This window comes from Hemiscyllium ocellatum, chromosome 25 (assembly GCF_020745735.1).
Source record: "Hemiscyllium ocellatum isolate sHemOce1 chromosome 25, sHemOce1.pat.X.cur, whole genome shotgun sequence".
Taxonomy (NCBI): domain Eukaryota; kingdom Metazoa; phylum Chordata; class Chondrichthyes; order Orectolobiformes; family Hemiscylliidae; genus Hemiscyllium; species Hemiscyllium ocellatum.
This window is the reverse complement of record NC_083425.1, coordinates 23,264,734-23,277,287: the sequence shown is the minus strand read 5'-3', so window position 1 is coordinate 23,277,287 and position 12,554 is coordinate 23,264,734. Positions and strand designations below refer to the sequence as shown.

Below are 12,554 nucleotides of genomic sequence, written 5' to 3'. Positions count from 1 at the left end.
ATAAATGCATCTAGATAAGAAGTTCATCAACATACCAACTTGCTGATTGCTTTATCCACTACAACCCTAGAAAATAGCTCTCCTGCAAAGTTGTCCCTATGTGGGTAGATGGGCAAAATCACAAAAGCATGCACAGGCCAGCAGATTCCAGTTGTGTACTGTCATGGTTGCAGGAGTCCAGGGGAGGAAGCATGACTCAAGTTCCACTTTGTGAATAGTAGTAACAGTGATCCGCACTGTGCAGTTCTGGTTTTTCATGTGTGGGTTAGTTCAGAAGCCTTGCTGACTGTGCTGATGAGAGCGAAGCTATTATTTTGTTATGTGAACCAGCGGTGTGTTTTTACATTACCTGTAGGCATTCTTCTTATCATATGAAATAATTCTGTTCAACAGGACCTACAACAACATAGCCAAACTGTATAAACACATGCAAAGTTTATTCACCCGGAAGAGTATGTTGTTGTTGAACATCACAAACAGGCCTTCTGAAAGAGTGTGCTTGCAGTGTGTACAAAATAAGAAAGGTTCGGAATACGGTTTAAATACCTGTTGGGAGCCTCCCTATAAATGAAGACTAGATCGTGTTTGATGTGTGTGATTCAGGGATGAAGCCTGCGTGCCCTTTCAAACAGCCAGAACACTCTAATCGACCTGTAGTGACAGAGGTTGAAATGATGCCAGCTGCTTTGGCAAGTTCCAGGCAACTCTTGAGCTCAGGTGCGCTGGACCCTTTAGTGTTCCAAAAGGATTCAGCAAGTAAGCATGTAATGCTGATATTTATTCACAGTAACTGAATCGAGGAGTAGTGAGCATCCCAGGAGTGAACACCATCATTTGACCATTGGGAAATAGATTCACATTGAACCCAAACATATGGAATAGTGGTTTCCTGTCTCAGTGGTGCAAATGTTATGTGAACAGTGTCCTTTGTCTCTGCTTTGACCTGTGTTAAAATCCAGCCAGAAGAGGGAGAATAACTATATCTTTGTGTTGATGGCTGTTAACCCCTTGAATGCAAAGAGGTAAATTTTCACCCTTGAACTATTTAAATCAGAACTCTGCCACAATTTCCTGTCTTATACTTAAGTAGACTCAAACTATTAACAAGTCATCCCGCATGTCACATCAACTTTGATCATACTTTATTGTTTTAACATGACCTGCTTTAGGTGTTTGATAAGAATATTTCTCTTGGTCTCAAGTTACTCTGTCAGTGAAATTTGTCCGAGTAGCTTCAAATCTGTTATGCGTAGTACAAGCACTGAGATGATACAGACTGGAGGGACTAAATGGCCTCTTCATTTCTCAATGTTCCTCAAGTTCTCCTCCAGCTAAACTAAGTATTTTGGATGCTAAGGAAAAAGAATCTACCTTGTTGGGCAATTCCTTTAAAAAAAGATTAAAGCTCACCTGTCTTTTTTTGCTGGCAACATTCTGCGTCATGCACAAGGCAGACATCATCCTAGCATTACTGACAGCTGGGGTCAGTTCTCTTGGATAGAAATGAGCTCTGAATAGTGAGCAATCATTTCTCGGCAGATACCTGACAAAACAGATAGCAGATAATTGCTGTTTCTTTATCGTCCAAGTTCAAAGGTGTAGTTTGTGCAATTAAGTGAGTACAAATGCACAAAATTCACAGGATTTGACACCTGCACTGCCGGGAAAATAAGTAATGTTAAGAGACTACCTCTAGGCTGCGATATGGAAAAGGTTTCTCATAAATCCAAATAATTGTAGCGCTCAATGGTTTCAAATTTGTATTAGGGTTTTTTGAATGGATTTGCTTCACTCAAAAAGAAAATGCCAATACAATTATTCTTGATATAGAATCAGGCATTGCCATGTAAAAATAACATTTTTAAATAAGCAAAGCGAAAGAGAGAGCTCCCCCCAGTTTTGCCGACTGGTTCCCAAGGAGTTTTGTGCTTTCCTCCATTTGGAACAATGCGGGGATTGACTGTGTATCGTAACATGTAATCCATTGTAGAGCATTTGCTCCATTTTTTGCCTTCCTTTTGTTTATACTGTGAGTTGAGACATATTCTTTGTTTATTTGTAGAAAAGGCCTTCAGTCCCCAGTGAAGGATGAGTGACTGTATGCATTTGATATAGCAGAGGGGGGATTCCCTTTGCTGCTGTGCTCCAAACCACAGCACTATACTCAGTAAAGTAATACTGATCTTTGATAAATCTTTTAAAGAATCTATTGTGAAGTACTGCTTTGAAATAACAGCAGCAAGATTAAACATGCTTCTGAAAGGTGCTTTCCACTTACAGCACTAATCATTGTCTGCATGTTGTGCTGCGGTGGAGCTATTGTTTATCCAGTAGGGTTGGGGTTAAAGAAAGAAGTCAAAGTGACACAGTTGGCTGTCCACTCTCCAGAGTTATATTGCGGCTCAGATTTCCTGTTGAGTACTGTAGGTTTCTTTGTCTTTAATGATGTTCAGATCTCCAGTAATAACAATTTAGTTTTTTGACTCCTTATAACTGCATTACTGAGGGTGAGGTGTGAATAAGGAACACACCATTAGCATCCTGAAGTCAAGAAAGGATGCAGTTGGGTGATCTCCAGTCTTTTAATAACATTCTTACAGTTGTCTATTGAAAATGAAGCAAACTGTTATTGCCATACAAGACAGGTAACTGGTAAGGGAGTAATAGCCTTTGTGATACTGAACTGTAGAGTCTGGCTTGATGCATGCAAAGATGATGGTTAGTCTTGATGCTAACCATCATCTTTGTGGGCAGCACGGTGGCACAGTGGTTAGCACTGCTGCCTCACAGCGCCTGAGACCCGGGTTCAATTCCCGCCTCAGGCGACTGACTGTGTGGAGTTTGCATGTTCTCCCCATGTCTGCGTGGGTTTCCTCCGGGTGCTCCCTTTTCCTCCCACCATCCAAAGATGTGCGGGTCAGGTGAATTGGCCATGCTAAATTGCCCATAGTGTTAGGTAATGGGTAAATGTAGGGGTATGGGTTGCGCTTCGTCGGGTCGGTGTGGACTTGTTGGGCCGAAGGGCCTGCTTCCACACTGTAAGTAATCTAATCTAATCTAAACGGACAAAGGAGGGTTGTGGAATACAGACAGAAGGTGGATGTGAGACAGCAATAGATCAGCTCAGGTCGTATTGAATTTTGAAACTTGCTCCAAGGGCCAAATGGATTACTCCTGCTCCTAGGTCCTGTCAGCTGATGTAAAGCTGACCCACTGCACATGTGCAAAGGATGATGAAAAGTGGCCAGGCTGTCTACTTCTGATTGTAAACACTGACTTCTCTGTGCAAATATGGAGATAGTGGAAATCCGAGGCTCTTTTCATCATGTGAAACTGATGTTTGGTTGTCTTGTTAGGGAATAACCAAGGGCCTTGGTACAAAAGTGGGGTGAGCCTGATACATGTTGCAGTTGTGTATATCTAATATTCGGGTAATCCAATTCTGGGTCAGTCTGATGTGTATAACAATAGCATCTTTTCTAATGACCTGGTCTTTAAAGTATGAGCTTCAGGCCCTGTTAACTGATTGATTGATGATGGGGATGGGAAAGAGGCAAAGTTTGCGAACAATATTTATTCAGCCGCAGGTGGTCAAGTGCTGACATAATGTGTGTATTTTGGTGATGAAGGGATTGCCTTTATATTTTTTGAGACATTGGGCAGGCTATTTCTTACCATTTGGTGACTGGCCATATGTTCACAAAAACTCAATTCAAACTTTTCCGACAACCAAAATTTAGGATTTTTATATTCTCTGAATCCCTGTTGACATTACTTTTTCAATTATAAAAGCACAACTATTGATATTTGTTGGCAAAACATTGGAAACAACCAGATTTAAAGCAAGAAAAATATCAGCTCTGCTTTTGAATGACGTTAGCTGAATGCATTGATCATGGGAAGTTCAGAGTTTTTCTAGGCTTCTTGCTTTCATTTCAATAGCCAGCAGTAAGGGATGTTGCGTGTCTTGACTTAGGAAAAAAATAAGTAGAATAAAATAAAGAGAAGTGACACAAGTAGCAAGAATGCATGTTCCTAATGATGTTCCCTATACATTAGGAGATGACAGCTCTACTTGAATGCTTTACCTGCCTGTGTTCCTGTGTTTCTTCAACTGAATCACATTAATTTGGAGCTTACCTAATCAGAAAAACAACTATCAGAATGCATGTATATTCAATATAACAAAAGATGCATTTTATGTTAAACAGAAGAATAGTAGAAATCATTGACCTTTACTAGTACATGGTAGACCAGCCACTCGCTACCATGTATTGTGAAATGCAATGATGTTTACCATTTTACGACTCAACATAAAACCCTCTTTCATTACAACACAGCCATTACTATTCAGCACAACACAGTGCACCTCAGCACCACTCGGCATAGTTTAAAGGTTGGGAATGGTTTGTCGTGTAGCATCTGTTTGGACCTGTGAATGCCTTGGAACATGTTTATAAATATTCTCACCTTAAATAAGCCTATTGCATCGCTAAATTAAACACAAACTGAAAATGTGCACTTTATTTCTTCCCTTCAGATTAAGTTATGATCTTGTGGCAGCGATTGAAAATGCGTTTAATAAATAGAAAAATAAAATCTGAAAGAGTTCAAAATCAGGAGGGCATAAGAATAAGTTGGTGATGAATGACAAATTTGTGCAGCCTCAATTCTAAATGTATTAGTGTTGTGATGAATAGAAACAAAAGCTGAGAATTGAACATGATAATATTGTCAAAGCATCCATTATAAGTATTCCAAGAAAAAAAATGACATTGGTTAATAGTGATCACACCATTGACATTTGAAGTGTTAAATTATTTTTTATAAAGTGCATTTCAACTCACCATTTAGACTATATAATAATGACTGAATGCACTTAAAAGACGTTTGATTCAGTGGCAATTGATCACATGGATTTTGATTACTACCATATTTTATGTATATTTCTAGTGAGATGGAAGCAGTGAATGCTCTTTAAAAGGCACAGACAATATCAGCAGATTAAATATATTGATAACTATCTGCCTAATTTCTTTTCACATTCCCATTTATTGCTTTGGAGAAAGTTCAGAGTAATCAAGAATGCACTTTAGTATATAGAATATAATTGCATTTGGCACCACAACATATAACCTAAAGGGAGCAAAATTTCCCAGTGTCTGTAAATGTCATGTTCATAAGGGTTGCAGGTATTACATGTCTGAACTTTGTAGCTATCAGACAGGTTCTAAAATGCTGTCTTTAGGAACTTTACATGAAGTGTGGTGGAGGGATGTCACAAGAATGATGTTTTACAGTTTCCAATCGAGCCAGAAATAATGTTATGCCAATGTTGGGAGTATGTTAGAGTGAAGCAGCATTCCTCCATTGAAGCTGTCTCATCTTGTGTAACCACTTGCATGCAATTTCACCAGCATGAGCTACTAGGTAGGATTGTCATTTTAAAGATCTCACTGGGATACCTTTTTCCTGGATTTTGTTTTTGTGCATTTTCACCAAGGGTCCATTGTGAAATTTTAACAGGCCAGAGACAAGGCTGTGGTAGTTAACATAACTAATTTAATCATTGGCTTGAGAATCTGGCATCCAAACATCTAATGCTAAACCGTCAGATTTAGATTCTAATAATCAGTCTGCAAGGAAAGCTGCAATTCATTTGAGCAGAAGCCCGAGAGGCAACCCAAGATGATGATGATGAGATGAGGTATATCTAGATAGTATAGTAATGCTGTGCCGATTAAATGGATTACTGCATCCATGGACATGGATGGCTAGGGACACTTAGAAGCATTTTAACCTTCAGCTCCAAGGGACTTTGAAACAAATGAGAGGCAATAAAGGTTGTGAACGCAGGACAGATGAAAACAGGCTGGCAGAAGGAATAACTCCAAACAAAATCAGTAGCATAAAAGAAAGAAATAAACAAACACAAATTGGACATTGCAAGTAGCCAGCTCAGAGGACTGGATTTTCCTGAAGTGGTGAGGCAGTTGGTGGTGGGCAAAGTAATTGTGGTGCTGGATAAATCATGGGCAAATCAAGTCCGGATGGATCCCTGATGCATTCCTCCATCAGAGAGCTTGTCGAGAGCTTCCTGGGGGAACCATTAACATTGTTCAGGCGCCAATAATTTTACTCCTTCATTGACAATTTGCCAGTTGTTGTACAGTCCCTGCTTTGGGGAGGCCATTGGAGCTTGTAACATTAGGGAATGGACTTCTGACGAGTAGGGTTCTCAACTACAGTTTCAATAAGCCACCTCAAGGGTTTCCATTTCTAGCCAGTGTTCAGTTTTCTGGCTCATACTAATGTTCTAATTGCCTCGCTATAGCCCAGCTTCACTTCACTTCATGTATATCCCTACAGCTTGCTGTCTCTTCAAACTGCAGATGTGTGTTACTACTGTACTAGGAAACAGTGAGCATCTGTACAAGTGGCTGAATGTGCCTGTGTCTCCAGCATCTGTGCTCTGTGGAAAATTGTAATGGGTGTACGAACTGGCAAAGCTGGATTCCTTCATGCCCTGTACCCGCTGACCCTCTGCCTCATTAACAATCGCTCCCAGTCTCGCAGTGAAATGATAATTGCTTAAATTGTTCAATAAGAGCTTTTGGTGTATCCTGCATGTGTTAGCGCCTACTCAGCATCATCGGATAGAGCAGATACTGTCTGACAAATGCTACATACAAAGAGGTTCTGCGGGGGGAGGGGGGGCACCCAAGGCATGCTTCCCACGAACATTCTTAAAATATTGCATGGTTGTAAAAACTGGCTGATGTATTTTAGAGTACCAGTTTAGCCTGAGGCCACATGAAGAATGGACGCCTGAATCAAGCAAAACACGTTCTTCCCCTGTGTATCCATGCTGAAACAATGCCAGCAAAAGTAGGACATATGATACCAGCTTCACTTCATTTTATCCATTAACCATGTCGTGTCTGCTATACAGCAAGGTTAAATGACCTCTTTTATTTGCAAGTCGATTTATTTTCCTTAAAACAAATGCAAAACACTGCAGATGTTGGAAATCTGAAATCAAAACAGTGAGTGCTGGAAACTCACAGTGAGTTAGGCACCACCTGTAGAGAATTAACCCTTGGGACATCAACCTGGAATGTTAACACTGTTTTTCTTTGTAGACGCTGCTTGTCCTGTTGAGTATTTCCAACATTTTATCTTTTTGTTTTGTGTTGAATTTTTTTTCTTTCAGTTTTTGTCCTGTTATCTCCCTGCTGTTAGTGTTTGTTAAAGTGCATCCTCTTCCCAATGGACAGAGAAAGGACATGCAATTTTACAGCGCGTTATCACATCTTGACGAATTGCTAATTGGCTTTGCAACCAATAAATTAACTCTGAAATGAAGTCATTGTTATAAGCTAAGAAAATGTGACAGCTAATCTTCACACAGCAAGGCCCAAAAACGGTAATGAGATGAATGGCTAGTTAATCTGATTTGGTGTTGCTAACCAAGAGAGTAATGTCTGCCAGGTGATAATATTGTCACTGTGAACAGTCTTGTAAGGTTATGCATTTAAGCCTCACTTGGATCACAGAATCTCAACAGTGCTTACGGGTAATGCATTGCTGGAAGTGCTACCTTGTTGTTAAACTGAGGTAAAAGATACTATCATGTTAGAAGAGCTGTAGACCTTTCTTGGTGTTTTAGCCAACATTTATTCCAAAGTCAACAAAACAGAGTAAACTGGTTGTCAGTCTCATTGCATTTATAAGGCCTTATAAATGTTTTGTCCCCATAACGACGGTGCATTAAAATATGAAAACTGTTTCATTGGCCATGATGCACAGTGGAATGATTTCTCTAGCTCCTCTTCAAATGATGCTCAGTTATCATTCTATCCATACCCTAATTCTGCATGTTATTCAGAAGGTAACACCTCGAAAAAAGCAACATCTATTCAAGTCTTCATCAAAGTGTCAAAGTGGTTTATGTGTTCAAGTGGTGAATAAAGCCATGAATTAACACAAATCTAATAATAAGGCATAAGTGTTCCCAAGTGAACTAAACCAAGACATGGATATGGTCATTTTGGATGCACGTTTTTCAGATCCAGCAATAATATTGGCCATGATCGGTCAATAGACAACAGTTCAGTGCACATCCAGTATATATGTCAAGGCTCTTTACTTACTCCCGGCTTTCTTTTGTTTGTGGATTTTTACCATATTCAGTTGACCTGACTATTTTTTGATAATGTAAATGAAAGCTGGGCTCCTTTCTCACATGCATGCAATCATCTACCTTTTAAATGTGTTTTGTGATGAGAAAAGAGCAAGTCTGAAACCTCAGTCATAATGTAACAGCAAGATACTGAGTTGCTGGAAATCTGAATTGAGACAAGAAAACGTTGTAAACGTTCAACAGGTCAGGTAGCATCCTTGGAGAGAGACGCAGAATTAACAATTCAGATCTATCCTTGAGATATTATCCCAACTGAATGTGGTGTGTGTGTGTGTGTGTGTATGAGTCTAAGTGCCCAATATATACACTGCTGGAAGTCCTCTTGGGGTTTGTTGAATAGGCTAAGGGATTTTCAGCCCCTTACGTTGAATCGAAGCTTGCTGACCAATGGTTTTGGTCACATGGTTTTGGTTCTGTATATTTCCTGAGATGTTATATCACTAGCTGGTACATCTCTCCTGTTAATTGTATCCATATGCATGTATTAAGTTCCTCAAAGAGAGAGATGTCATTGTGAAGTAATTAAGTATATTTCCAATTTTGCCGCTCGGGGTCAGCATCGGACTCCCACAGTTCAGATTTAGCTCAGACAGCTGCAAAACAAAGCTCCTTTCTCCCTGTCCCATGTTGCATTAACGCCAACCACAGAGAAAAAAGTCCTTCCAATCCCAACCATCCTGCTGGACTCTGGATGAGAACACATATTTGTGCCAAGTTGTGGGTGGTTTTACGCTGTGGGCTGCTCTAAGATCTGGATTGAAAGTGCCCAAACTCACATCAAGTGGGACCCTTGAGAGTTGGCTTCCATCCCAATACTGTGCAATTTTAAATGCAAGTACAGACCTAGATTAGATGGAAAAGAATGAGTTAGTTTTGGAGCTTGCAGAGCCCGCAAAGAAAAGAAGATAAACAACTAAGCACAATGGTTAATAATTACAGGTGGCAGCAGCCTCTCTAAGCTCAGTTTATTTGTGCCTAATGTCTCATTCGTACCCTGGGGTGTTTGCAACAGATTCATTATGATTCTAGCAACATAAGCAAGATAGAGATCGCTCACTATGGATAACATATAGGAAAATTGGGATCAATTGCAAGACAGAACTAACCTTGCCGGTATTTTATTCTTTTCTTTGGATCCATCAGGCAACGCATTGATGGGAAATTCATCAGCCACGTTCATGGGAAGTTTCCTAGCCAGCAGCTTGGGGTCAGCACCTGCTCATCCTGCGGGACCCACGTCTTCCCCCTCGGAGCCCGCCTTTCGAAGTCCACACTCAGCGACATCACAGATCTGGTTTTCCCACTCCCACGAAGGTAAGAAACACAGTTGGGGAGCACCCCAAGAGACTGAGTAAATCTTGTAAATTTAAATAAAGCCTCCCACTTTCAGCTGGAGTGATTCTGTACACATGACTGGGTGGAAGTCTGGGTGGTAAGACATCTGGTGGCCTTGAGCCGAGTATTATTCTCAGTGGGATTCCCTACACATACACACAAACAGCAGAGCTGGAATAATTATTCTTCATCGGACTGTGGTGTGATGTGCTTTGAATTGTAGGTCTGTGTGTGCAGAGCTTTCCTCACTGATGCTTGATACAGTATGGGCACAGACATCTGTGTCTAAGGAGCCAGGGACTGCATATACAGCTAGCATGGTGTAGATATCAGCAAAGTCTGGATTGTCTTGTACTCATATGCATATTTTAACAAATAATAATTATTTTTATAATCACAACAATTCTGAGAAAGTCCAAGTCAGAACTTATTTCAGGAATCATTTTGATTTAAAAAAAATCTGTAGTCTAGAAACTATTTTTGATGCTAATAATTATTAAAACTTAATGTACTTGTCTGATACTCTCCTCAAAGTTTTAATTCTGTCTTTAATGTATATTTGTATGTTAAAAAAGTAATATAATGATCAGATGAGCCTATAAAGGAAGGAATCTTGTGGAGTCTTCCATAAGTTCAGAATATCTCAGTGTTTTAGAAGAAAATGCTTTGGGCAGCATGGTGGCTCAGTGGTTAGCACTGCTGCCTCACAGCACTAGGGACCCGTGTTTGATTCCAGCCTTGGGTAACTGTCTGTGTGGATTTCCTCCCACAGTCCAAAGATGTGTAGGCCAGGTGAATTGCCCATGCCAAATTGCCCATTGTGTAAGGTGCATTGGTCAGAGGGAAATGGGTCTGGGTGGATACTCTTTGGAGGGCTCGTGTGGACTTGTTGGGCTGAAGGGCCTGTTTCTCCCCTGTAGGGAGTCTAATCTAAATGAAGTACCTTTTGAAATTCAGTCCCTGTTACAAGAGAGACAGAAGCCAATTTGCACAGAGCAAACTTTCACAAACAGCAATGTGATATTATGTATTTTTAAATTGAATGTGGGAATAGCTATTAACCAAGAAATTAAGGATAACCCTTCTACTGCTTACTTGAGACAATAGACAGGACAGCAAACATTGACTTAATATCTCATCCAAAGGCTGCACTACGGCCAATGCAGCACTTTACTAGCACCACAGTATAGTGTCAGCATAGATTTTTGGGCTCAAGTCTCCAGAGTGGGATTTGAACTCTCAATCTTCCAATGTGGGACTGTTACCAGTGGACCTGTAGCTGACATGTTGAATAGCTCCAAGACTGGAAATGTATTTTCCAAAAATACAAGCCATTGGAGAATATACATAGACAATGTACGTTAAGCTCTTAAAGTTGTTTCACATCATTGAATCCCTTTCAGTATCCCTCTTTTAGCCAAGTATATGCATCATTCATGAATGCTTGTATAGTTGCTGAGCGTTTGAATTGTGCTGAACACTACCATCTTGTACTATATAATGCAATGTTAGCTAAAGACATCATCACTTGATCAGCGGAAATATATTTCATTAATAAGTTTATAAATGGAAGGAATTCCTTCATTGCCTTATACATTGAAGTAGTTTGTGTTGATATTGTTTTGGTGTATCTAATTAAGGCTGACTTTCAGTGACATGTGGCATAGGCAAATATATTGATAACCATTAGTTTAATCAATTATTGTAAACATTACACAATCTTCAAAGCCTAAGATCACAAAACAAAAATATTGTGGAAACAGAATTTGCAAAGCAGAGTAAAATCTTTCGACCCATTAGGGCTGAGCTGATTATAACTGTTTAACTGCAATGATCTTTCTCATAGCCTTCTTTCTTTGTGAATATTTGCTCATTTATTTTTTAGAATTGTCGTGTAGTCACCAATTGTTTAATTTTTAAGAATTCTTAGGGAGAAAACATTTATTTTAACTTATTCTGTATTTTTCTGTTAATGATTATTTAAATAAATAGGAATTCTGACAAAAAAACAATTTGTTTTGTCCAGTTTGACCATTGTTGGTGTTTGGAATTGGAATCCTCCAATTCAGAGCCCAAGGTTCTGATTGTGATTCACCAACCAGTGAACAAAGTCATTCACTGTGGTATTTAACCTCTCAAAACCCTTCATCATTTTGCAAACCTCTAACGTGATCTGCTTTTAGTCTTTATCACCCCTGGGAAATGAGCCTTCGTTTTTAAAGCTTTTTTCCTTACCTAAGCTCTTATAGTTCTAGTAAACCTTCTTGTAATTCAAATACGTTCCTTAGTAATGCATGCCCAGACTTTACTGCAGTACTTCAACTTGATCAATGTCTTATACACATTTAATATCACTTCCTTGGTTTTATATTCAGTGCACCTAAGCTATTAAAGGCACCATTCTATGTTTCTTTTTTATGATCTTTTCTGTTTGTGTTCTTATCTTTAAAGATATATATTTCTGCTTGCTTAAATCTCAGCACCCTTTCATTTAAAAAAAAATAATATTCAGGGTTTAAGTTTTTCTGCACTGGACCTATCTGCCCACTCCTCAAACCCATCAGTAACCTCTGCATTTTTCCTGAGGGTTTTCCATATCCTCTCATTTGCAATTGTTAATAAACTTCAATATAATTCCTCTTGTGACTAATTCCAAAATCTTTTGCATGCATTGTAAGGAAAAGACATGTCCAATGCTGATTCCTGATGTATGCAGTTTCCTTATTCCCTCAATCTGAAAAACCTGTATTTTCTCCCATTCTTTGTTTTCTATTTACATGCACTTTCTCCAACAATGTAGCTCTTTTCCCCTCCACACACTTCTTTCAGTGGTGAGATAACATTTTACAGATGGATTGAATGTTTTCACTGATATGTCGCCAGAGGCTTCCTGTAGCTGTCCCGGGGATAAACGGAGAAACAGCAACATGGGAGAAAAATCTGTGTAAAGGCAGATGTCACAATGCAATTTTTGTATTGGACTGTAGCCTAATTGTCATGGACGTGACAATAAATA

At 39.4% G+C, this 12,554-nt stretch overlaps 1 protein-coding gene across 6 annotated transcripts in view; it reads left to right on the top strand.

The window, feature by feature from the left end:
- bahcc1b (BAH domain and coiled-coil containing 1b) overlaps positions 1-12,554 on the top strand; it is a 242,676-nt gene that overhangs the window by 46,315 nt on the left and 183,807 nt on the right. For all 6 annotated transcript variants that reach the window (XM_060844917.1, XM_060844921.1, XM_060844920.1 and 3 more), the window contains exon 3: positions 9,347-9,517. In XM_060844917.1, coding sequence (XP_060700900.1) covers positions 9,347-9,517 — 171 coding nt within the window. The remainder of the gene's footprint in view (positions 1-9,346; positions 9,518-12,554) is intronic.